General features: G+C 39.5%; 1 protein-coding gene and 1 long non-coding RNA gene across 5 annotated transcripts in view; one reads left to right on the top strand and one right to left on the bottom strand.

The window, feature by feature from the left end:
• Positions 1–259: 259 nt before the first annotated feature.
• Positions 260–27,698, bottom strand: LOC119869360. The gene is made up of 4 exons (XR_005370941.1): positions 27,572–27,698; positions 27,187–27,272; positions 839–1,005; positions 260–579 (listed from the first exon to the last, which is right to left on the bottom strand). It is a non-coding gene; the product is annotated as an uncharacterized LOC119869360 (long non-coding RNA).
• Positions 1,831–27,978, top strand: part of RXFP1 (relaxin family peptide receptor 1) — a 94,722-nt gene continuing 68,574 nt past the window's right edge. For all 4 annotated transcript variants that reach the window (XM_038559107.1, XM_038559108.1, XM_038559110.1 and 1 more), the window contains exon 1: positions 1,831–2,108. In XM_038559107.1, the coding sequence (XP_038415035.1) occupies positions 2,060–2,108 (49 nt within the window). In that variant the 5' untranslated portion in view covers positions 1,831–2,059. The remainder of the gene's footprint in view (positions 2,109–27,978) is intronic.

The raw sequence follows: 27,978 nt of genomic DNA on the forward strand, positions 1-27,978 counted from the left end.
TGCAAAGGACAGCACCTCTCAACAAAGAATTTTCTGGCCCAAAATACCAATACTGCCTGTTTCAATGTATGGCCGAGATACACTACGTTCACTTCCGGGTTTTTTCCATCAATATATCTATATGAGACTAATAGTCTGGATTCACTGTCTTGGCTTAAAATGAGAAAAAAAAAAGTGATATTCTTTAAAAAAAGAAGAAGAAGTCTAAAATTGATCCTTCAGAGAAATATTTATTTTAGCAAATCTAACATAGTCTCAGTGCAATGAGAAATTATTTTGAAGTTTGGCATGGATAATTTGAGATTAAAAATACAATGCATGTAAATATTGTTAAAGAGTACTTCCTGGCTATTAACCCATTAATTGTATACACCTGCAATAATCAGCTCAGGCAACATGCTCAAAGCTAACAAAATAACAACAGGATTACTTTGAAAACTCAGTGTCAGGAGCTTACTTTATGCTGGACAATTCTCAAAGCAAGTTCCTTGGCTTTAACTGTTGAGAAGATTCCCATGGGTTCCCCTTCAGATATTGCCCTTGTTATGTCCCTCAGCATCCTTCTAGGAAACACTATTTCTAAAATAAATAAAAAAATCATTAACCACTTAAAACATTTCAAGTATTACTATAAAGAATAAACACTTAAAGAACACTTAATGAGCATTACGTGAGTGTTCAAATTCAGTTAACCATAAACATTTCTACTAAAATAACAATATCTTCATTAAATAACTCTACTGACAAATAAAGGACTTTTATAGATTCCCATACCTCATTTCTCCTTTCATGGTATTAATTACCTCTACAGGAAAAAAGAAAAGTAGTGTTAACATACCCTTTCAGCCACAATTTAGAAACAGGCTTCTTATGTTGAAGTTGATGATAACAGAGATGTGTAATTTCAATAGGTTCTCCATGTCGAGTGATTAGGAGGCATTAACCTCACAAGCCAATTTCTCCTGGCGAGGTGCTACCTACTTGTTTTAGCAATAAATTATCAAGCTGCAAAATAAGAATGATATAGCCTAGTTAAAAGAAAAAGCTTTGCATGGGCATGTTCTTTACATTTCCATGGTTTTTTTTTTTCCCCACTGATAAAAGTCCTCATCACATGAATGGCTGCCTTTTGGTAACCACCCATTACACACTAGCACCTATGCCAGACATTCAGTATGCCCTGGGCTGATCATCGCAGCCACCCTGCTGGACAAGTATTTTCCCCTAGAAAACCAAAGCTCGGCCAAGAGCAAGCACCTGTACAACTACCGTTTGAATCAGACTATAATTCAAACCCAGGAAGGCTTTACTCCACAACCAGTGACCTATCGTGGTCTCCACGGGAGTAAAACTCACGAGCTCAAGAAAATTTAAGATTTTTTTATTCCTTTGTATTTTTCTTTACACAATATCCTACCATTCAAATGCCTAAACTCAGATCACAATAGATTGCTATAGTTACATTTTAATTCCTGCCTTATAGTTCATTCCACAAAGGCATTTTGCCCTGTGCAGTTCTCTTTCTTTTTCTAGTCCCAAGTCATTGAGGGGAAAAAAAATACTTTTCGTCTGTAATATATTTCTAGCTCAGTTTCTTTCTAGTAGTGTGACTTTGATCAGCTCAGACGTTTGTCAGTTCACACACACCCTCATTTGTAGGCTGTTGCAGGACATAGGAAAAAGATGTTTAGAGTCAACAAGAAGCGCTTGTATGTTCTCTGTCTGAAACTTTTGCTCACTGCTTAGCTTTGTCTGTGTTCGCGCTGGGGGGGGTGTGTTTGCAGTTGGAGGGGGGATGTAGAGGGGGGTGTAAAGAAGGATATTCAGACTTCAAGGAGGAGGGTGGGAGGAGAGATTCTGAGAAACAGAAAGGAAGAAAGGAAAGAAAAGGGAATGGAAAGAGAGGGAGAGGAAATGAGAGAGGAAGGAGGGAGGACTGCTTTGTAGCTGCTAAGACTGCAGACAGAAATAGCACACAACCACCGTGAGCTGTGTGCGACTCAGAAACCAAGACCAAATTGTACTCACTTTTATTAATCAGTTGCTCAGAAAGAAGGAAATGACATCTGGTCCTGTCTTCTTCTACATCTTAATTTTGGGTAAATATTGTAAGTATGCTCAGCATTTAATTTTATATACCTTAATAATGTTGTATGAGCTAACCACAATTACAAATGTTTATTACTTACATTTATGCTTTTAATATAAAAATGTGTTTTTTTTCTGATAGAACTGTAATCTCACTTCAGATTTATTCTTAAGTCATTTCTGGTATTTATATTAGAAACTGGAATATATGGGCAGAGTCAGTAGTTAAACAAGATTAGCATGACATACAAACCTATGTTTCAGAACAACCAATTTGTTTAAGCAACAGATATTTTATAAATAGGTTGATAATATTTCAAGAGAAGCAGTCTTTAAAAGAGATCGTGTTCAAGTTAGATGCCCATTGAAATATTCTGGGAAAGTCTTTACATTTATTCCAGTTTATGTGTAATTTCAATGCTTCGTGGTCGCAGTCTTTGTGATTTGATATCATAGGTGTGCCTTCTCACTGAGACATGCATTCATAAAACTCCTTTTTTATTTAATAAGATCTCTCTCTGTTTTCTGAAAGAAAAACAAGGAAAAGCACAAAGCAATGAAAAGCATAAACCAGGAGCCCAAATGGGCATTTTTACTTATGTTATAATGACTATTTTTACTCTCTCTCTCTCTGATATATTTTTGAGAAAAAAAATTAATCAAGGGAGAGTCACTCTGCATTAAACTCTATTTAAATTATAGTAAGTAGAAATAAAATGTTTGCATTTCCTAGGTAATAAATGATGAGAAAGTCACAGCAAATCAAGAAAGAAAACTTTCTGAGTATCTTTAATACCTTAGGATGCTGGAAATGAATAAGCTTTAACAAATTTAGAATTCACATGCATGTTTACATTCCTCCATCTCTTAAAAGTCTGCAGAAGTCGGTTTTCACGAAGATACTCTATTGAGAATGTCTCCAAGTAAATTTTGATCCTAACTCTCCCAGTTCTGATGTCATGTCCTGCATGAAAGTGATTTTTTTTTCCCTTTCCTCTCTTGACCTCCAATATGCTTTGCTTTAATGGTCAAATGGGAGAGACAGCATCAAAACCGAGGAAACAATTCAGAATCCTGGAGAAACACTCTAGCTCCTAGCTTTCTCTGTCTCTAATCTTGATAACTGATATTTCATTTTTCATTCTAGTTTCACTGAATTAATTGACATACATCACTGTAGAAATTGAAGTCAAACAGAATGACGGTTTGATTTACATATATTGTGAAATGATTACACAATAGGTTCAGTTAAACATCTTCTTATATAGATACAATAGAAAAGAGAAAAGAATAAAGGGGGGAAAATTGTTTCCTTGTGATGAGAACTCATAGAATTTACTCTCTTAACAACTGTCCTATACATCACACAGCAGTGGGGGCTGCCATCATCATATTGGATATGACATCCCTAGCACTTATTTCTCTTATAACTGGAAGGTTGTACCTTTGGACCACCATCCTTCGCTTCCCCCACCCTCCACCTCCCATTATTTCCAGTAACCACAAGTTTTATCTCTTTTTCCACGAGTTTATTTTGAGAATTTTCTTTTTTTTTTTTTTTTTTTTGAAGATTCCACATATCAGTGAGATCATACAATATTTGTCTTTCTCTGAGTTATTTCATTTAGTATAATGCCTTCAAGGTCCTTCCATGTGTCACAAACGGTAGAATTTTCTCGTTTTTTATCACTAAATAATATTCCCCTGTGAGAGTGTGTGTGTGTGTGTGTGTGTGTGTGCCACTACTTCTTTATTCCCTCATCCACTGATGGACATGTAGCTTGTTTACATGCCTTGGCTGTTGTATATAATGCTGCTATGAATACTGGGGTGCGTATCTTAATGAGTTAGGGTTTTTCATTACCTTTGGATATATTCACAGAAGTGCAGTTGCTGGATCATATGGTAGTGCTATTTTTAATTTTTGAGGATCCTTCCATAGTGGCTATGCCAATTTGCAAGTCCACCAACAGCATGCAAGGATTCCCTTTGCTCCACATCCATGCCAGTTTTCTTTTCTCTTGCCCTTTTAACAATATCCATTCTACAAGGTATGAGTTGGTATCTCATTGTGGTTTTGATTCACATTTTCCTAGTGTATGACTAGTGATGTTGAGCATTTTTTCATGTACCTATTGGCCCTGCTTATATCTTTTTTGGAGAAATATCTCTGCAGGTCCTTTGCCCATTTTTTGATTGGGTTATTTGGTTTCTTGCTATTAAGCTGTATGAGTTCTTGTTATGTTTTGGATATTAACCCCTTATCAGATATATGATTTGCAAATCTTTTTCCCATTCTGTATATTTTCTTTTAACTTTGCTGATGGTTTTCTTTGCTGTTCGGTATAGTCCTACTACTTGTTTATTTTTTAGTGTGTTGCTTTGCTTCAGGTACCATATCCAAAAAATCATTACCAAAATCCATACCAAAGAGCTTTGTTCCTATGTTTTCTCTCAGAAGTTTCATGGTTTCAATTCTTACATTTAAGTCCCATTACCCATTTTCTTAACTAGAGGTCCAAAAGCCAAATTGCAAACCACCACTAAAAATGGAATGTTTCTCATTATAATCCAAGCATTTAAGCTACCAGAGTTTTTAACACTTGTAGCCAAAACCTTCATAAATCAATAACATTTTACCATCTCCTACTACATTTCAATAAAATGAATAAATTAAATAAGCCAACGGTATACTTTCAAATTAGGCATTCTAACAGAATATGGAATTCTAATATGAGGAATTCAAGGATATGTAAGAGGTATTCAGGGCAGGTTGAAAAGCAACTCTAGCTGCTGTGTTTCCAGCCAATTCAGTTTAGAAAAAAAATAAAAAGAAGAAGAAGAAGAAAAGAAAAGGAAAAAATCCCTGTTTACATACTATCTTTTGTTCAAATAATTATTTTCATGGACAGAGAAGAAAAAGTAGATGATGATGATGATGATGATGATGTCAAAACACTCCAATTTTTTTAAAATTTAAGTTATCTTGTAATTTAAAAAAATATTTTTTGACAATGTAGTGTGACTACCTAAAGGTTTCAAGGTCTCATCCTTCCATGCCATCTGCAAAGGATGAAGGCATAAACATCTGATGCAGAATTTGGCAAGCAGGATTCCTGGCTACAGGGTGTCAACTGAGTGGGGGGTGGGGGGAAAGGGCATTTAGCAGGAACCTCCAAAATAGCAACCCACACCCATAATTCACCTCTTACTTTATCTCATGGTCCAGCTTTACCAAGAGAGGGTTTCCTATTCACAGATCAAAAGAAGTCAACAACCATATAAGGACAAAATCTTAAATCTTTATAACTATCTGTGGTGGTTAGGGTGTTTGTTTATTTTGTAATCCACTCTCCTGTTGCCTGGGAAAGGCAATGGGATCTCCTAGAAGACTTCTGGCCTAAGGTGCTTCTCAGTACCACCATGTACTGGTTGTAGGACTTACCCTCTTGAGCTTGTAAAATGACAATAAAATCATTCACCCTTAGTTTGCAAAATGGCAATAAAAATTTTTACCATAGTCACATCCCAAAGCCCTTATGTTTGCTTCTTTATTACATTAAATTACCTCCTTGGATCTTTACAACAACTCTATTATGTAGATAAAATGAAGCACGTGAGGAAGGCAAGACCCAAGGACATTCAGTACCTTGTCACAAGACTCAAGCTAATAAATAATAGTAAGGCTCAAGATTTGAATGCTTTTAAAGTCTGTACTCTTTCCCCTAGACCGTGAACATTCTGAGAGATAATGTGTATAAAGACTTAAGCAATTATTAGTTACCTTTTTAACCAAAAATACTTATCAAATGCCAGTTACCTTAATTAGCATTAGACTAAGGGGTGACTTCAGCATGATCCCTGCTCTGAGGGGTAGAGTGGAGAAGACAAAGTTACCTAGGATTACCAAACAGTGAGACAAGGGCAAAAATCTAGATGCACACATACAGAGGCAACATGAAGATTTGGAAAAGGTTTTCTTTCACTTTTGAGAATTTCTAATTCCTTATAAATTCCTCTGTCTATAGTCTAGATAGCTATATTGTGCCACTGTTGATTTATTAGTTTCGATAATGTACCATGGTTATGTAAGAGTTTACTGTTAAGGGAAGCTTGGTAAGGTATATAGAGGACTCTCTGTATTGTTTTTACAACTTCTTGTGAGTCTATAATATTTCAAAATTAAAAGTTAAAGAACAATCTCCAAGAAGAATTGTATCTTAAGTCCTTATCAGTAAATGCTTTACTCATTACTTAAACAGTATCATTAAACAAAAACAATCTTTTTATTTTACACTTTGGATAGACAGGGAACAAATGAGGAAATAGCAAACAGAAGAGGCCCAAACATAAACTTGATCCACTTCAGTATTTTGCCAAGAACTGATCCAGCTGGGAAAGTCCTTACTTTTAGATTCCAAATGGATACTTCTTAGAAGACCATCTGAGGTTTTCCTTAGGTCTTACAACAGGCAGATCTTCTAATAATTTTTCTCTGACCATTAAGAAGGAGAAAGCAAGAGATTTTCCCAGAACAGACAATTACTATATGAAAAAAAAAGAATGCTGATCTATTTACCCACCTCCAAAAGAAGAGAGAATAAACTTTCCAATACATAGACTACAGACACATCCATTATTGCACCCTATATTTTTGAAGGTTACTAATAATTTCGAATTGTTCTTTCTTTGAATTTGGAATCATATTTTTAAGTTTCAAATAGAAAGAAAATTAACAAGTCTGTGCGAATATATCATCATCTGTAAAAAGGGAAACAAAGCACTACATTTGTGAACTAAATAGTTTTGCAAACATAATTTCACACATTAGGCAAACTTGTTAAACTGAAATGTGCTTGGAACTGGGTGTTCTATTTAGGTTCAGTTTTTTGTTTTGTTTTGTCTGAAAAACTATAAGCATTTATACCATTTTGATTTCAAGCACTATGATTGTGGTTATAGTTGTAGTTGTTATATTTACCATTTATTGAAAGCTTTCCACAGACCACGAATTATGTACTAAGTGCTTTATAAACATTATCTGATTTTATCCCTATAAAAACCCTACAAGAGATTCTCATTTTGCAAAAGAGGAAACAGAAAATGAGAAATATTAAGTAGCATGCCTGGCATCATTCCCTAGTAATTGTGGCAAAAGAGATTTCATTCCAAGCCAATCTCCTTGAAAAGCCTATGTTAGTAAAACATGAGTCAGTTCTAATATTTTCTCTAAGTATAAAATCTTAGAATTAAAAGGGTCCTTAACAGATCCTCTGATCTAGCCCACTGGCCTTGAGGCAAGGTAGACATTTCTCCATTGTAGAGATCAAGCAATAAAGAACTATTGACTGGCCCAAGGTCACGAACAGGTAAATCCAAATAAAAACAAAGCGTGTACAACTTGGGGTAAGGCCCTCCCCATCCCAGGGAAGTTCAAGAAATTCATGTCTAGTATTTATGGATCACCTCCTATGAGCTGATGCCATCTGCTCAGGTACATCTTTCAGTGTGCACCAACTGAAGAATTAGGATTCACATGTAAATAATTTGAAGGTATAGAATATTAAACTCAACCTGTATTGACCTGAGGATTTTTGCTTAGAAAAAGCAAGTGTTCTCAGCACTTGACCCAGAACTATACACATAGAAAGTACCAATAAATACTTGCCCGATTCCTATGGTAGCCTACCTCTCCCTCCTCCTGGGTATGTTCTCTCCCCATTATCCACAACCCCAGTAGCTCTGGGTCTTGTCTTGTACACAGGGATCTGATACTTTCCCATCCTCTTCAATTTTGCACTTTCACCCATCACCCTGATCAGAACAACCAAAAGCTTTATCCTTCTTTGGAGATAAACAGGGGCCAGCCAATCTCAGAGGTGAGGGAGGTAGAGTTTTTCAGTATTTTTCCATTTAATTTTGGAACTACCACTCTAGTTTGGGTGGGTTGGTTGGTTGGTTGGTTGGTTGGTTCAGTGTAGTCATGGAAAAGGTGTTGTTCTGAGGAAGACACCGGGAGAAACTGGTTTAACCTTTGGCTTTTTGACTTGTACCACACTAATGATTGTCCAGCATCTCCTTGAATGTTTCACAATATCCACCAGCTGCAACAAAAAGATCCTGGCATATGATACTGAGCAGGTTGATAGTCCTAGCGTGATTGCACCTTTTCTAAAAGGAGCCTGCAATGTGGTGGCTAAGAGGACAAACTTACTAGGCAAGGTCCTTGATTTTAATCCTTCCAGACTCTTATCAGCTGTGTAGCCTTAAGCAAGTTCTCCATGCCTCAGTTTCTTTATCCACAAAATGGTGTTAACATCTCCCAGGACTATGGGAGGATTAAATGAGATATATATATATATGCCTGATAGAGTAATTCCTGAATAAATGGCCACCAAACTCCACATTTCTGCACATTTCTTGCCCGATTCCTATGGTAGCCTACCTCTCCCTCCTCCTGGGTATGTTCTGGGTATGTTTGCCATTAGATTGGTTTAAGGGCACACAATTTAACTTTGGAAACCAGGCTGCTAGTGTACTGAGTTGTTTAGATGTTTTGTTTCATAACAGGAAAAGGACCAAAAAATAAAGAAAAAGGACTTAAAAAAAAAAAAAAAAAAACAGGGGCCAGCAAGTCATGAATATTTCAAATTGAGGTTTTATTGTCTATCACAACGATGCTAAAACTCAAGCTAAGGGGAAAAAAAGGATAATATAAAGTGAGTTCTTCTGTTCTGTTACTTGTTAGAAATTGAGATTTTCCTGGGGCACCTGGGTGGCTCAGTTAGTTAAGCAGCTGACTCTTGATTTCAGCTCAAGTCATGATCTCAGGATTGTGAGATCAAGCCCCATGTCGGGCTCCATGCTGGCCATGGAGCCTGCTTAAGATTCTCTCTCCTTCCCTCTTCTCTACCCATTCACTACCTCCCTCCTCCCATGCACACTTTATCTTTCTCTCTAAAAAAAGAAAGAGGGGTGCCTGAGGGGCTCACTCACTTAAGCATCGCGTTGGGCTCAGTTTATGATCCTAGGCTCCTAGGATCAAGCCCTCCATTGGTCTCCCTGCTCAGGGGGGAGCCTGCTTCTCCCTCTACCTCTGCTGCTCCCCCTGCTTGTGCTCTCTTTCTCTCTTTTGCTCTGCTCTCTCTTAAATACATAAATAAAATCTTTTAAAAGAAGAAAGAAATTGACATTTTCCTGTCAAACAGTTGTATTTTATCATAATTTGGCCATTCGATTTTTTTTTTGCCAAATTGATTCATTTCATAATTATTTCAATATTACCTGAATTAAGTGGGGTCACTTTATTTCTTAAATCTTCCATAATAACAAATATATCTTTTTTTAAATAATCGGTACTCACAAAAAAACCTCTGAGAATTATCCTTCGTGAGAAGGACTCTTGGGGCTTTTGCACTTGCTGCTCTAGACCATGTGGAGCCCTTGCTTCTGGCAGCTATACCAGCTCCTCTCTGCATGCTCTCTCCCCACCATTACTCCTCAACGTCTTCGTCGACCCCTCCGCCCATATTAGCCTTGGCACTCAAGTTCTCATTCCATAGTGAAGAACTACACAGTTCTCTGGCCTGAGTCCCTCTCTCCAAACTCAACTCCAGGTCCACCTTTTAGTCAAGGTGCTCAGTTGAACCAAACATCACGCATATGATTAGCTACAAAAAGGGACAGCAGATAATCTGATAATACTCTTTAACAGTAAGATTCACCCTTCTTAAAAGGCAGCTAAGAGTTAAAATACTTTTGTTTTGTTTTTGTTAGAGGATTGAATATGCACTTAAACAATGACATGCTCTAATTCATTGATTAAAACATCTAATTATGCCACTGTCGCCTGATCATCATTTTTCTGAACTCTTAACTATACATTTAAATAAAAGTAATGGTTTTTTTTTTCCTTTTTCCAGCATCTGAGTCTCCAGTGTTTTGCTACTTAGTTAGGTGGTTTCATCTTACGTCTCTCAGATACTTTTTTTATTTAAGTTTCATAGAATTAGGCTCTTGAGTTCAAGGGAAAATCAAAGCTTATGGAGTACAACACCCTCATTTTTTACCTAGGAAGCAACTGAGGTCATAGAGCTGTGTTCCCTTTTGTTGTCTGTTGTATTATTCTTCACTCGCTCTTAAAGATGGGCCTCCAACTTTCATATGTAAAGCAAGAAGGGCAGGAAATATCAGAAGGGTTAAACATCATCTTAAAATAGAACCTACCTTGAGGTTATTAAAATAAATGCATTATCCACCAAAATCCTCGCCTCAAAGATTAAGACTTTGCCAATACATTAAGCTTAGCATAATCATTATTCACACACCTGCCTCGTAGATAAACATTTTCAATCATTCTCACAACCAGGTAGACAATGGGCAGGGAGAGTAGGGTCTGATCATGCCTCTCCAAGTCCATGCTTGCATCAGGCCCAGAGGAACTTTAATGAAAGGGGCTTTCATAAATCTCAGAGTAGATTAAGATCCAGTGGACGTCTTCAGTATCTGTATTCCCTCTCCAGTCTATGCTCCTGTGCTATTCCTCAGACATCTAAATTGTCTTTAAAGATTTATTTATTGATTTTAGAGAAAGAAAGAGAGAGAGACAGCACACAAGTGGGGAGAAGGGCATAGGGAAAGGAAGACAAGCAGACTCCCTGTTGAGAGCAGAGCCCAACACAGGGCTGGATCTTGAACCTGAGATCATAATCTGAACTGAAACCAAGAGTCAGACACTTAACTAACTGAACCACGCGGGCGCCCCACAACTAAACCATCTTTAAAGATACAGCCCTTTCCATCACATGCCCTGCAGACACTGAATCTGGCCCTTGGGGCCATCCCTCTTCGATGGGAGAGAGCCTTTATGTGCCATAGGAAACAGGAGGCTGAGGATTGCTATACTGGTGTCCAGTGAAGCTACAGTGGAAAACTCTTTGTCAACATCTCAGGAGTCATTTGCAGACTATCAGAATCTTCCTGACACTTCTAGTTTCCGGAAAGATCCCTTCTTTTCACTAGGTACGCCCAAATAGCTTGGGCACCAAATACCTATATGCTTAACCTCTCCCATCACCTCTCCCCTCCCAAAAAAAATACCGTGCCTTGTCTTTCTGCTTGTGCTGAGGCTGGTGTCATAGAGAGGAGATACAGTCGAGACCATGTTCTTGTTGAAAACATCACCCTGGCTTGCTCTTTTCCTCCACACACTACCTCAGAACACACAATTTCCTGAGATGGAGCAACATGTTTTCCAACTTCACGGAGATTGAAGGGACACTTAGAGAAGCAATGCAATGCGTCTTCACTGTTGTGTGAAGCTACCCAAAGGCATTAAGAACTCGTGATTTAGTAGCAAATCAATCCCATGCTGGTAGTAAGCTATCTGCCACATGCCAGTCTGATTTCCTCTTTATCCTGTTGGTTGAGATAGTCTTTGCATTGAGATGAAGCGGGCATGGGAAGATTGAATGCGTCTCCCTGGCCACCTTCCCACCTCCTTCAGGCTTTGATCCTGCTCAGTGCTCAGTTTCTCCTCCTTTTCATCTCTCCTACCTACAGTCTGCTCAGTGCCAAGAGGAATCGTTTCCTTACCTGGCGTTTCCTTACCTGGCCTCCAAGAGGTCCAGATATTTGATTTCCAATTCTAATCAACCAATTCCTCCTCCCCCTCACCACCACCCGATTTCTCCCCTTTTCACCCTATCCATCACCTCTATTCCTCAGCCTCACCATACCTCTTGACAAATAACACACACCAAGAGACACTCTCGCCTCTCGGCCCCCAATCTTGCAACCAGAATTCTTATTTCTACTCACCTCTTATCCTTGAGACCCCCTCCTCATGAGTTAGGATGTTCATAGAGGATGGTTCCCTACTAAACACACTTTCTACACATTATATATGCACCCGTTTTATAGCTACCTGCATTCATGGACATTTTGGCTAATTTTTGCAACATTCAGTAAGATGATTCCAACATCTGATCCTCACAGTGTAAGGGAATCATCACCCTGAAGGTTCCTGTAGGTGGAGCCATTTAAATAAATCTTACTTTATAGATTTGAAATTGAAATGTTGGAGAATGCAACATGCTGATGGACATGAACTGACAAATTTTGAACAGAATTCATCAATGTACGTTCCTGGATCTACCAAGAGCATCATATAAGCTACCACATAAAGCTGTTTTGAAAGCTGTTACCCAGGTTCCTTGGCGCAGGTATAAGTTAGTGAAAATAAGTAAATTCTCCAGGTGTTTTGAGCTTCTGAGACAGAACACAACTGGCACTGCCATCACATTCACCCCCAAAACCTCTGATCCTTGTCTTCCCTTTTCAGCCTCTTCTCTCCTCACCCTGCTTGCCCTCAGCCTTTTGGTATTTTAATAGGCTTTTCCCAGAGCAGGCTAGAAATGTTTCAATGGTCAAAAAAATATGCCATTTTTACTTTCCTAGTTGTGGCTGATCTGTTGGAAACTGCAAAACTGCGCCATGGTTTATAAATGTTTCTACTTTCTCACGCATTTCCAACTTAGACAAGAAGACGTCATCAGTCAGGCTTTCTGTTAGATTCTCTTAACCTCCACTTAACCTCCCTCTTTGTGTTAAAATCAAGAGAGGTGGCTAGTTGAGCTAAGTTAGATTTAGATTTGTGTTTCTCCCCTTCTGCCTGCAGCCCTCACCCCTGATCTCGAGAGCTCACTGCCCAACAGTTTATGCTCCCTGGAAAGAGAGATTGTTGTTGTTTGTTGAAATTCAATAACTTTTGGCAACTGAGCCTTCATCCCCCATGTTGACCTGAAATAATGTAGCAAATCATTTGTCCATCAAATCCATTTTAATGGGAAAAAATCTATACAAATCTTTTTGCAGCGCTGCTGGCTCTCAGGCATCTCTTTCAAAGTTTCTACACTGGTAATATATAGCAGGTTCAATATTATTCTCATGGTCCATTACAGTCATTACCTAGGAGGAGCTGCACAAGGAAATTAAATAGACTTATTCCCTTCCCTTTAGGAGTTCACAATCTATGACAGCTTGATGTCGGTCTTATAAGGTAGATACTAACAGACACAGACTAGAATTATTAACTTAAGATGCGAACAGATAGGTCAAGGCCAAACATTTTGTCATGATTAAATCCCCTTGACATTTTGCCTGTGGTACAGCTAATGAATACCTGAATAGGTAACTAAGGGGTGAATGCGGTACTGATCAAGAAGCACGAAAGTCAACGAGGCAGTGTGTTATGGAGGAATCAGAGGAAGAATGATGCAACATCATCTGCAATAAAAAGAAATAGTGTTTGCAGATGGAGGGTAAGCTCTAAGAGATTAAGAATTCAGTGAAATCTCCCGGCAGTCTGTGATGAGGAGGCCGGATAAGGAACAAGCTGAGACATGTATGTGTTGGTGATGGTGTCAGTGTAACCTTTATAAAGCTATTATATGTGATCCGGTCTCAGAATGGGTTCACACTTAATGAAACTCATGTAGAACAAGGGCATTCACCTTCATTCATGCCTCTGAAAAGCTTTAAAGAATCATCCGTTGTACATGATCTACATGAGTCTCCTTGGAGTGCCATGCACTCTCTTCTCTATCTCTCTTCAATCGCCAAGAACTTTTGACTCTCTTCCCCAGATTTCTCTCTTTGATGCAGGACCACATGGACTCCCTCCTGCCTCCTTTCCCCCACCACTCAGCCCTCACTCCTCATGCACTCCTGATACAACATGCTCCTCTGCCACACAGTCTCCTTGGGCACAAAATTTGTTTTCTATTCTGACAACTTTTTTCAGGAAGATTCATTTCTCAGTTTCTGATGGGTTTTTTTTCCCTCTGAGGAAGTAGAGGGGAGGGGAGGGGCTCAAAGAAGGAGGTTAAAAGGCAATGCCAACATTATTGGTCATGAAATGTAAGGGTGCATGCAGGGAAAGGTGTAAACTTTACACACACACACACACACACAAATACACACAGAGTAATAGTTTCATACCATCATTAATATTAAGTGTATCAAAACCAGATATAGGATATAATATACAAATTTTCATTTTTAGGCCACTGATCTCAGATGTGCAAAGGTGAAATTTTATTTCTGTGACTAAACTCAGAGTTTATGACTCCTACAAAAAAAGGACAGATGTTTAAATTTGCTAATTCAAAGTAGCTTTGTTTAAAAATCAGCAAATTTATCTTTAAAATACAATCTTGGGATGTCCGGGTGGCTCAGCAGTTGAGCATCTGCCTTCAGCTCAGGGTGTGATCCCAGGATCCAGGATTGAGTCTCACATTGGGCTCCCTATGGGGAGCCTGCTTCTCCCTCTGCCTGTGCCTTTGCCTCTCTCCATGTCTCTCATGAATAAATAAATCAATCTTTAAAAAAAATAAAATAAATAAAATACAATCTTTTTTAAAAAAAGATTTTATTTATTTATGAGAGACATGGAGAGAGAGGCAAAGACACAAGCAGAGGGAGAAGCAGGCTCCATACGGGAAGCCCGATGTGGGACTCCATCCCAGAACCCTAGGATCATGCCCTGGGCCAAAGGCAGGTGTTAAACCGCTGAGCCACCCAAGGATCCCCTCAAAATACAATCTGAATCCCTTAAGAATGCTTACCCATTCCGCCCACCCATTTACGCCTTCTGCCCAGTAGCATGTAGGTTCAGAGACAGCTTCTGAGACATGGTAGTGGTGGGCAGGTGGAGAGATGTACATCTACAGTAACTACCAGCTCCATGTGAGGTTCAGCTCCTCTGTCGGATGTTGGCATCAGCATCACCAAGCATTCAAACACTTCCATGTTCTCCAGCTACCAGGGCCAGATAATCCACATGCTTCTCACCTGGCAACAACGCCTCTCTGCATTGACCATCTGCTCATAGCCAGCCTTCTCAGGAGAGGAAAGTCTCAAATGTCCTTCACCTGTCAGGAGCCCAGGGAGATTTCAGGCTGACTCAGCTTCTGCTCTAGCTAACCTCTCTGCCACAGGTCCCCAGTCCCCTCGCATCATACAGGGCATATGGCTTCTGCGAGAGACTTGCCCTTCCCTTGAGCTGTGCATTAGGATTTGGGGCAAGAATCACCTGTTTGGTCAATCCCCCAGGCTCTGTCAGTGATTTCTACCTCCCCTCTTCCCTAAAGGAGTTTTAGATTCCAAGTTCACAGGGTGCTTCAACCACACATTTTGTTCCCACTGAGTTCAAGAAAATTGCTTTGAGGGTATCACCCATGCTTACCCACCACTGTAGGTTGGGGAAACACTCAGTGCTCTGAGCCCTTCAATATTTGAGCTTGATAGTCAAAACCAAGATGATAGACAAAAAATAAATAAAAAGAAAAAATATGCTGCCTCAAGTATCTGGTTTTTGCAGTTGAAAGCCATGACTTTTAAGCTTTGAAACTCAGGCAAGAATTTGACTATTCCAGAAAAGCCCTTCTGTGCTCTACCTTCCTTGAGCAATAAAGTACAACCCAACATCCTATATTAGTGGCAGAAGGGTAAAAAATGAGTAACTAAGAAAGAGGAATATTTGGATATGCAATCAAAGCATGAAGCATTCAGTAGGCAGGAATTATACACACAAAGCCATAGTAATTTGAAAACTAATTATAAGCCATATTTTGGTAAAATGGGAACTTTTGAGAATTGACAAAATATTTAATATCAAATATTTATCTGGATTTCCCAATAATAATAAATGGATACAAGTGAATATACATGTCTATTCTCACTTTTGAGAAAATTCTAAAGGAAAATCATAATATTCACAACTTAAATAATGGTGGATAGAGTTATTCACTTTATCAAAGGGATATGTTCATTTGGTTATTTGCTTGTTTTTTAAGTTACATGAAAATGTACCCATTCTACCTGGATCCTAACCCAAATATCACGACTATAATCCTATAGTCCATAGTCCTATAGTACGATTTCCTCCTATTCTTTCAGTCTGTTGCCCAAATTGGTTCCTCTTATTCCACTTACACCTATGCTTTGCATAATTTTTATTTTTAATCCCTTTTCCCTACATTCTACCATATGCTTTCTTTTCCTGTTCTAAACGACACCAATCACAGTATTATGGATGAAAACACCATAATATAAAAGTGTTATATGAATTGTGTAAAATCCCAAATCATTGTGTTTACCTATTAACTTTCTTCCACAAATTTTTTCAAACAGAATATGTGAAGCAATAGAGTTTGTGATCAACATTAGGTAGGAACAAAGGGTAGTCTGACATTATGCGCTCATCTACCAGAAGCTGTGCTATCACAAATGCTCTTCTCCAGTCAGTTCCCAGGAACATACACTACTTTTAAACTTATTCTGGGCAAACTGCTGCAAATGTTTAATATATATTACAATGTGCTATATTCTATGTAGTTAGATACACAAAATGTGCTAGACCAAAGTTACCATATTCTGATCGTTGACAGGAATTATTTACCTTGCTGAAGTTGTATTAGAGTCAGTTACATTATTGAAGGTCGGGCTGAAGATAAACACTCAAAGGTATTGTCTAATTAAATACTCACATAAACCCTGGAGGGGAGATGTGTTCTCACCTCTCCACATGAGGGACTGTCTCAGATTTAGGAATTTGCTAAGATCACTGGTCTTAAGTGCTTGATTTAGAATTTGAACTCAAGTTTATCTGATACCTAAGTCTGAGTTCTTTCCACTCATACAAACATCAAAATCATGATACATAATTACTGGATATTATCTCTCATTTTTTATAGAACAAATATTTTTACTCCCAATTACAGATGAGCAGACTCATCAATCAAGTTGAACTCAATTCAGATCTGCCACTTACTGTTTCCTAGGGGAAAAGAAGGCACTTCTAGAGTGTGGGCAAGGCCACAGAGACAGGAAAGGGCATGGAAGGATTAGGAAATAATGAGAAGTTGGGATGGTTTAAGGATAAGGCTGAAGCAAAATCTTGGAGATAAAGTTAGAAAGGATGATTAGAACTAGATTATGAAGTCTTTGTAAGCCACACTCAAGAATGGACTTTGGGCTATAGTACCTAACTGACTGCAGTAGAAGTTCTGTACAGAATAATATAGAGATTTCTTGTTCGAGAAATTACTCTGATAACTTACCAAAAACAGTCTAGAATGTGAGATGCTGAAAACAATTCCTAAAGGAAGTATCTGCTGAACTCAAGTCACTAGAGAAGTAGAGGCTATGAACAAGAAGTAGAGGCTATGCTGGTTTTTACAGTTTTCATAGGACCTTAATACATTTTTAACATATTTTCTCCCTGGCTAGGACCTATGAAATACACAAAATATGTGTTGAATACAAGACAAAGTTTTAGTCTACTATCCAGAATGCAATGTGACTGGCTTTTTTTGACACTGCACTCCATAAACATCCAGCAATTCTCCCTACTTCTAATTTCCGGAAGAGTCTTTTGATCTACTCTATGCCTGAATTTACATGATTCCTATTTCTCTTGTGTTATTTTCTGTTTTCTTTAATTGCATGATGCTTTTGGATCCAATCTGAGAATAAGGCAAAAGATAAAACATAATAGGAAACGTTGCTAACAAATGTGCATACAATAATAGACAATAGGTGGACAACCTGATTATTTGAATCAAATGGAAGGTACTATCTAGAAGTACAATCTCTGCTCCTTAATCAATAAGTAACTTTGCAACACAAAGCTGTTACTGAGAAAGTGTCAGTAAACAAACTTAAGGGTTTTTACTCAGCAACTCACAATACTTAGTAACCTCACAATAGTGGAAAAACAGTATAGATGTGAATAATGTAAAATACTGTGCTCATAGGGCAAAGGCATAATATCTATAAGATAAAATTTTATTCTTTGTTTTAATATGTTCATGTTTTAATCAATAGTACTACTTGAGGGTCACCTGGGTGGCTCAGTGGTTGGGTCAGCCTTTGGCTCCGGGTTTGATCCCAGGGTCCTGCGATCGAGTCCCACATCAGGTGCCTCACTGGGAGCCTGCTTCTCCCTCTGCCTATGTCTCTCCCTCTCTCTATGTCTCTCATGAATAAATAAATAAAATCTCTAAAAAAAAAATAGCACTACTCGTGGTAAGCTTTAAGCACAAGTGTATAGACATTACTTAATTTCTTGGAGTTTCCTTGATGAAGGTCACAGTAAGAATGGGATGAAATGGTGCTGAAAGTTTAGGGCACATTACTAATCATGCATCAGAGATGGCCTCAACCCTCAGCACATTTCTAGTCTCCCTAAAAATAGCAGATCCATGCTATTTACAAAAGTAGCTTGCCCAGAACATCTTCAAAATAAGAGTATATTATATTATTTCTGCAAGTATTATTTCTACAAGCACCGAACAAAGGAGATACGTGAGTGAGTTGGCCGGTTAGCTCAACTAGTTAGATCATGGTGCTAAGAGGGACACGTAACTAAAAATGGGCTCCTTTTGCAAATATTGTAAACATTCTGTAAAAGCCATTACTAACAGCTGCTGTGACCAGAAATGTTATAACCACTAGTCACAGAAAACTAAAAAAAGTTTCAATACATTTATGAGAATACAAGAGATTCGCTTTCAGCTGGACAAATCCTTTCATTGGATAAATTACTTTCTGGTATAAACTAAATGCATATTTGGAAGCTATATTAACTCTTAAAAATAACGCAGTCAGAAGACCATATACATTCTGGAGTTAGACTATCAGTGTACTACAAAGGGTTTACGGTGGTGAGCTGAAAGGAGGCCACACATATAGAATGCACAAAGTTTTGTTTATTGTTTTCCTAGAAAGTATAAATTCCATGCCAATTTGTCAATTTATGATTTGGATTTTTGTTCACTTGATTAATGCAGATGTGTATTCTAGATTCTAAATCTAAAATCCAACCTCAACCTGTCTTTTGGATTTTTACTATCATTTGATGACAGACTATAGCTGTGGTAAATACACCACTAGCGATACTGAAGAGCTAGTCCTAATTCCAAATATTTCTCTTTGCATCTCTTTGTTCCCTTAATTTTCTATTCCTTCCATCCTTTCCTCTCTTTGCCAAAAACAACAACAACAATGCAAACCAACTAAGTTTCATTTGTCTAGTGTTCCATAAACAAAAACTATGATCCCTAGAATTGCTGTAAGTCTGGTAAAAGGGCTAATGTCCTTTGAGGAAACAAAGATTTGGTGGCTACACTAGAATCAGGCCCAGGATATATTTGGGGGGATATTAATAGAAATTGAGTCCTAACCAGCTGAAGCCAGAGTCTGAAAGAAAGGCCACAGAGATCCTCACAGCACCACAATTTTAAAACACTATTCCAAATGTTCCATATACATAGATAATTATTCATTCTCCCTTTGTTTTGGCTAATATATATTTTTTAAAGATTTTATTCATTTATTTGACAGCATAAACACAGGGAGCAGGAAAAGGAGAAGCAGGCTCCCCGCAAGCAGGGAGCAGGATGCAGGGCTCCCAGGACCCCAGAATCATGACCTGAGCCAAAGGAAGATGCTTAACTAACTGAGCCACCCAGGAGCCCCTAATATTTTTTTGAGTTCCTACAATATGCCTAGCATCAGTACAGGCATCAAAAGTCCATGGTGGACAAAACAAGAAGGATACCCTGCCTACGGGAATTTGCATTCTGGGGGCGATATTAAAAAACAAAAAGATAAACTAATAAATAAAATGTTTCTGATAGTAATAAGTGTTGTGAAGAAGAAGGAGGGAAAACAAAACAAAACAACAATGTAATAGGATAGAAACTAGCAAGGAATGTGGACTTAAGACAGAATGATCCCAGTTTCAGTAAGGCAGGGATATTTATGCTGAAACCTGAATAATGAGCAATAGTCAGCCATGAGCCAGAGGAAGAACAATCCAGGCATCCAGGTTGCTAGAAGAGCTAATTCAAAGACTCCAAAGTAGGAACAAACAACCCTTCCAGAGGACAGTCAAAATGCCTGAAATTGAGTGAAGCAGGAAAAATGGAAAGAAACCAATAGAGATGGCTCGCTCATGTAAGGTCAAAGGGGAGGGTAGAGAGTTCGGATTTTTATCCTAAGAACAATGGGATGACATTATAAATTTTGAAAGAGGATATTTTTGTGATGTGATTTATTTTTGAAAGACCCCTCTGGCTGCTGTATGCAGAACAGGTTAAAAGAGAAGCAGGAAATCCAAGTGAGAAATAACTGTAGCAAAGAAAAGACAGTGGCGGACCCTATAAGGAAAGAAAGAAACCGAGATGAGGAGACATTGGCACATTCAGGGTAGCTGTGAAGAGAAAGTCACCAGCCCTTGCTAAAGGATCACAGCTGAGAGGTGAGGGGAAAAGAGAAAGAGAATCCATTTTTTTTAAGATTTTATTTATTTATTTGACACACAGAGAGCGCGCACAAGCAGGGGGAGCAGCAGACAGAGGGAGAGGGAGAGGGAGGAGCAGACTCCCCACCAAGCAGGGAGCCTAATGCAGGCTTGACCCCAGGGTCCTGGCATCATGACCTGAGCCAAAGGCAGATGCTTAACCAACTGAGTCACCCAGGTGCCCTGAGAAAGAGAATCCTAAAAGGTGAGAGAAGGCAAAAGGAATTGTAAGGATCCAAGAGAAGCTAACAGAATTTTCTTTAAAAAGAGAGAAGAACACATAGGAAAATGTCCCTGTAAAGCACAGATCCTCTACTTAATAATTCAGTTCTGGAGGAATGACGCTTTCCCTCACCTGCCCAGATGAGTGTCCAACCCACTTATTGGTCCAATGAGCCGGGTACAGGTGGGCAGGTCAGCAGGCAGCCACTGAGATGGAGCCCAGCTGGCAGCAGTCCTACTAGAGTAGGACCAAAGAAGAGAAGACGAATCCTTCCTCACTGCTTAACCTGGTGACCTGAATTAGTAACCATCTCCCAGTACAGGCTTCAGCTTAATTTGAGATGGCAACATGGACAGAATCGGCAGTCGGGCAGTCCCCGACACAGAAAAGCACCCCTCGAGAACTGTGTTCATTAGAAATCAATCATGAAAGGTTTGAGGACGGGGGTGCCCTACAAAAGACTAAGGAGAGTTTTAACTAATTCTTGATAGATATCAAGAAGAATAGAAAGGGATAAGCGATATCTACTTGGTATCACAGAGGGTCTTAGCCTCAAAGTGGGCTGCCTGTGACTCTTAGCATCTCAGCCAACATTCAGCCCATGATGCTCACAATTTCATGGATCGATGATTGAATGGATGGGATGGATCCTATTAAATATATTCTCAGCCAAGTTGTTAGTTACAATAGGAATAATCTGGAAATTAAAAACAATGGATTCAGGAAGACGGGAAATTCGCACATAGTTCACGTGACTTCTGTGAAGGGCAGTGAGGGACGCCTTCATATCCATTAGCTTCATCTAATCATACCAAAAAGCCTGGAAGGGGGATTTACTAATCCCCGTGTTCTAGAAGACGAAACTGAGAAGTTATGAAACCTGCACAAAGTCCACAATGGCACAACTGGGAGCTTCCAAGAAGAACTCTCCCCACCCGGCCGCAGCCACACTTAGCCTAGGCCGTGAACACGCAGTACCCCCGTGGGGGGCAGGTCTTGAGGACTGCCGTTGGCTGAGGTTGTGGTAAGCCTGAGAGAAGGCACAAGGGGGAAAATACAGTATTCAGATTTGAATAAGCCTCCTTGATCTTCCTGCATAGTAAGTGGTTATATGGAAAAGCATTAAAATTAAGGCCATGACAAATGTTATTAACCAAATTGTAGCCACCATGGGGATCCTGAAAAGGAAGCAGTGGTCACTTAACCTGTAGCCTGCAGACATGCAGTCAGTCAGCAGTGAGTGGTGCCGGGAAGAGCCCTGTAATGATATTCAGAGTCCTGCTTATTGTATTTCTCCCTCAGAGGTAATATCCCCAGAGCGTACCTTGAGACATCTATGTCGCATCCCATTAAACCTTGTCCAACTCTCAGTCTATAAATAGGCCTTCGAAATTGTCCTTTGGGTTAAAGATGAGGGGGAAAACCACAGACTCCAAGGCACAAACACTGGTGATATGGAATGACATACCTCGTAAATCCTATGTCTGGCATTCAAAGTTTTGTGTCTCACACCCATAATACTCAGAAAGCTTAATGCTTATATCCATGACACACACCCACACACCCAGACACACAGATACATGGTGTCGAGGTGATTTCACATTTATTCAAAAATGATGTGGGTACGTGCCCAAATAGCAGGCAGAGGGGAGGTTAAAGAGTCTTCAAATAATAAAAAATTTTAAAGCTGGGAACTCAAAGAAGCTTTTCAGCCACAGGAAGTTTAAAAGATTAAGATATTTACCAAGCTTTTTAAATTTTCATTTCGAAGAATTTTAAACGCACAAAAAGATGACAAAAGTAGTGAACCAACACCCCATACCTTTAGCCTGGATTCACTCATTGTTAACATCTTCCCACACTTGCTTTCTATCTCTCATCAAACACACAGGCAGGTTTTTCCTGCTGAATGATTGAGGAGTAAGTTGCAGGCATCATGATGCCTTGACTCCTACCAAATACTTCAGGCTGTATCTTCTAAGAATTACGTTACCTTAGCCTCATACAACGATTAAATTCAGAAAAATCTAACATTGATAAAATCAGACTATATAACATAAAGTCCATATTCATATTTCATCAATTATCTTAACTGTGACCTTTATAGAAAGAAAATATTTTTTTTCTAATCCAGGCTCCAATCCAGGATCACACCTTGCATTCAGCAGCCACAGCTCTGTAGTCTCCTTTAATCTGAAGACAATGACGTGAGTTTTGAAGAATGTTGCTCTGTAGAACATTCCTCAGTTTGGGTTGGTCTGATTCAAGGGTACACTTTTATATATACCTAAAATAATACCTTTCGCAAACACAAGACTGTTACAAAAGTTACCATAGAATATACCAGAGGGAAGCTACCTGCCATGGGCTCATCGCTGTTAAAGTGTCTCCTCGTATTACATCATTTTATCTTTAAAATAGGGCTTACAGAACTCCCATATCACACTTGTTCTTTTCATGGTTTTCCACCAATTTTCAAACAAAAACATCATACTTATCTATCCCGATTAACTTTCAAAGTCATTTCTCTCTCTCTCTCTCTCACTCTCTCTCCCTTTTTTTTAAGATTGTATTTATTTATTTGAGAGAGAGAGAGCATGAGCAGGAGGGAGGGGTAGAGAGAGAAGCAGGCTCTCCACTGAGCAGAAAGCCAGAAGCAGGGCTCCCTCCCAGGATCCTGGGATCATGACCTGAGCCCAAGGCAGATGCTTAACCCACTGGGCCACCCAGGCGCCCTTCAAAGTCAGTTCTGAGGCATTAATCAAAACCCACACTTGGCCTTCGCCTGTCGGCAATGATTTTCATTTTCCTAGGTTCCCTTACCTCTATACATTTACGGTTGTACCCCCCTCTGGGGTAGGCAGTCCCTATCAGTATTTTCATCAATCCCCTCTGTCTCAGAAATGCATTCTAAGTGCTGCAAAGAAAAAGACCAAGCAACAGTGGCTTAAACAAGTGAGTCTTTATTCTTCTCACATGAACACCACCCAGAAGTAAGTGCTTGCTGGCACTGGATCACCTTGTCCAGCCATACCTTTAGGATCCTAAGCTCGCTCTTTCACTCCACCATCTTTTGTGCATTTGTTATTGTGTTAAACGCTGATCTCCTAATGTATGCCAAGACGGCTACTGTAGCACCAGAATTAAGTCCACGTTCAAAGCAGGAAGAAAGGAAAGACTGACACAAAACTCCATCTTTCCCCTTTAATCAGGAAAGCAATAGCTCTTCCAGAAATTCCCCAAGAAGACTTCTACTTCTTAGATACCACTGGCAGGAATTTGGTCACATAGGCTGCCTAACAGCCAAGGCAGCAGGGCACACGGGGAATAGGAGTATCATTATTGTTGAGGCTGGTCTCATTTTCCAGTACAGAACACATTGTCACCAGAAAAAAAAAAAAGAAGAAGGATTCCATTATGAAAGGAAAGGGGGAAGGAGATAATGAGCAGGCAACTAGAAATTCCCCTGTCTCCTCCCAATCACTATTTAAATGTATCCATTCTCTATTTCTCAGCTTCATTCTGTTTCTTCCCAATTTTTCCTCATTTATCTTCTCTTCCTAGTACTTTCCCTTGAAAAATGAACTTTCAAACACTTTTTGTTAACATTTTATCTTCCACCCAGAATCAAATAGTATTACCCCACACTTATACTGTCTCCTCTCTTGACATGTGAGGAAACCTGAAATCCAGCAAGATGAATTGACTTGCCCAAATTTGCCCATCAATTTATTTTTTTTAATTTTATTTGTTTATTCATGAGAGACAGAGAGAGAGAGAGAGGCAGAGACACAGGCAGAGGGAGAAGCAGGCTCCATGCAGGGAGCCGGATGTGGGACTTGATCCCGGGTCTCCAGGATCTGGCCCTGGGCTGAAGGCAGCACTAAACCGCTGAGCCCCCCGGGCTGCCCTGCCCATCAATTTAGAGGCATACCCAAGAATAAAACATAACTCTGCTGAACATCAGAATTGATACTAAATATCAGAATAAATGGTGCATATTTGTCCACGTTGTTCTATTGGGTTCCTCTTGCCCATACCTTGGCCATTTAAATAGAAAGTTCTCCACGAGAATTCATCAATTCAATTGTTTATTTCTGGAAACTTCTCTGAGAGGAACGATCATGAGAATTGTATTTTCACCTTTTTAAATTCTTTATTTATTCTCTAAATATGAAGGAAGGAGAAACCTTCCTTCATATTTAGAAGAAGTCATTGTCTTCACTGGAAATCCTAATGAGTCTGAATTTATAAAGCTGCCATTTCTAATACATTTGCCAAGAGACAACAGGAAATTGTCTACTTAGATGCATTACATTTGTCTTTGACCTTGTGAGGAAATATCTTAGAACCTCCAGGGTGACAAACATAAGATATCCTGTCGAAGCAGTATTTCATCCTTACACTGGAAAGATTCCAAAAGAGAGACAGATCACCCAGAATAGAAGTCAAAGAGGAAGTCGGTCAGAAGGTATAACTGATGTTGGTCATGAAGGGTCATAAGCCAAAAAAATGAAGGCTGAAATATGAATGATTTTTCAGGGGCTCACCAGCAGGTCAATATGGGGAAGTGAGTTGAGGCACCGTGTTAAGAACACATGCTCTGAAGTGGATCGGACCTGAGCCTGAATCAGTTCCGTCACTTACCAGTTCTGCGACCCCCCTCAACGAACTCCTCTATGCCTTACCTTCTAAACTGTAAAGTCATGATGCTGTTAATAATTATTTCACGGGATTGTTATGAGGATAAAATGAAGCAAGGCATGTGAAGTGCTTAGCCTAGGCCTCACATAGTGTAAGTGCTGAGAAACACGAAAGAAAGAACAGCCAATCAGCAAAAGTTTCAAGTAATGGATTCCTGGGTTTAAAAAAGTAGGTTATGGTGAGTTGGGACCTCTTTGACTGTAAGGCTAAAGGTGTAACCAAAAGGAAATCACTAAAAATTTACTACCTGGACATGATATGATATGAACTGGAATCAGTTGAGATAGTAGGAATGGAAATAAGGTGCTGAATGGAAGAACTATTAAGAAATACAACTGCCCTTGATTTAGGATCTCTATTTCTTGGCTGCGCTACTAGAGTGATCAATAAAACTGACGGCTGCCGTACCAGGGAGTAGGAATAAAATGTGACGGTTGGAAAGTCGAGAAAACAGTTTTGTCATGATTTGAGAAATATGCTAGAAATGAACAAATAGAGAATTCAAAAACCTTGGCTACTTTATGTGTTGGGAAATAGGTGCATCCATTCAATAAATTCTTACTGAACGCTTATTAAGCCAGAATGCTAAGCCCTAAGAACTGTTTGTAATAACATCTCACCCAACTGATGATCACTTACTCTAGAACCCCCAAAATTTTGATCCTTAAAAGCCATCGAAGGACAAAAGAAGAGGAAAGAAATTTTGTTCTTTTCAAGCCCTTGTTCACAGCGCATTTGCTCATTCTTTACACACAAGTTTACTGTGTCTGAGCATCTTCATTTGTAGCTACAGTCAGTTCAAGTAAAAAAAGTTAGAAATGGTAATTAGAGGACTAAGCCTAGAGAGGAAAACAAACTAATGGTGGGTGAAGTGGCAGCTGATGAAGATTTGTGGAGAAAAACTGTACAAAGTACAGGAGTCTGTGGTCAAATTTATAGGACACAAATCCCCTCAAAAGACCCTCAAGATATCTTTGGGCTGTTCAACATGATAACCCAAATTCACAGAGGGAGATTAAGATCATATTCAATAGCTTTCCGAAACTTCAGAGGTTTCAGAAAAAATTATATCACAGACACCAGTATAGAACATTTTTGACAAGTTTTGCTAAAAGGGGAAGACAAAAAATGAGAATGGCACTGGCATGGGAAATGGGATCATGAAAATTTTTTTTCTCTTGTTTTGTTTTTAAGAAGGGAGACATAACAGCACATTTTCAGGCTGTTGAGAATAAGCCAGGAAAGAGGTAAAAAGTCGATGACGCTTGGGGAGAAGGAGGAACCACTGGAATGTGTCCTGAGTAGGGGAAAGGAGGTGGTACCTGCAGCTCAAGAGGGAGGGTCGACTTGAGGCAAAAGCAAAGAAGGCTTATCCGAAACAAGGGCAGAGGAGCAGAGCACGAGAGGGTGGTCTGTGGGGAGAGGCAGTAGGGAACAGTGGGGCTCCTCTGAGCAGCATTAACAGCTCCCCAATGTTCACATCCTATTATGAAATGGATCATGTGCTTTTTCCTGCCCAATTTAGCCCCAGGTCCAAGAGAAACAGAACTGGACAGAACCGAAGCTACAGCTTCCCCATAAAAGTAAACGTGGAAGCAACACATCTTACATGTCGCAATTCAACAATAGCCAGATTCGCGAATCTCAACTCCTCTATTCCTAGAGCTACTACTTATTCCTTCAATGAAGGTTTTCCAGATGCTTCCCAGGAATAGCCCATCACTGAGCATGCACAATAAACCAAGCAGCTCTTTCCCAGCAGGGGCCAGACAAGCTAATCCTACACGTTTGCCTAGGGAGTTACCTTCTTCCAGAAAGGATTTGCGTAGTAGCAGCTTGGTAGCCTTTGAGTAGATTAAGGTCAGAATTCATCCCAGTGATTCTGTAATTCTGGAAAGAACCCATTTAAAATATATTTTGAACTCCACGGTGCTTGATTTCAATCTGTTTTTAAAAATACACACACACACACACACACAATAGAATATGCCACTTTTTTAAATGTGGCTCTAACTCTACAATTTAGACACACATAATACAGAGATAGTAAAACTCTTTTTAGGAACTTAGGGGCAGAATCATGGAACTTCATTTCTCAATAAATGAAATTAACCCAATGCCCACTCCTGCATATAGCAGAAAACTCAATGTGCCTCCAGGTAATCCAATCACTTCTGTTTTCTTCCTACCTTTTCCCCTTCAATATCCTTTGGGTTAATATCTTGCCAATTTCAAGCTCGCCACCTCCTATGTCTCCTCTCCAGAAGTGCTCTAAAGTGGGCCATGCTTTTGGTGTCATCTAGACTCTGGTGGGAGGGGCATCTGCTCTCGGTCCTTATGGCCACTGCTGGATCATTCACACAGGAACCCGCACCACCCAGGCTTAGTTCCTGTTTCTCTGTCCCTGTCATATCTGCTGTGGAGACATCTGCTCCCTGACACTGTCCTGAAGGCTGCTTCCCCCAGGTCCGGCCACATCTTCCTCCTCCCCCTCGTGAGACCTCTCCCATTCGGCTAGCTCACTCCTGGCTACTTCTGTCCTCCCTGGGGAGGGCTGTAAGGTTCCAGACACACTTCCATTCCGGTCCTGGATTTC

The sequence above is a fragment of the Canis lupus genome, chromosome 15, assembly GCF_011100685.1.
Source record: "Canis lupus familiaris isolate Mischka breed German Shepherd chromosome 15, alternate assembly UU_Cfam_GSD_1.0, whole genome shotgun sequence".
Classification (NCBI taxonomy): domain Eukaryota; kingdom Metazoa; phylum Chordata; class Mammalia; order Carnivora; family Canidae; genus Canis; species Canis lupus.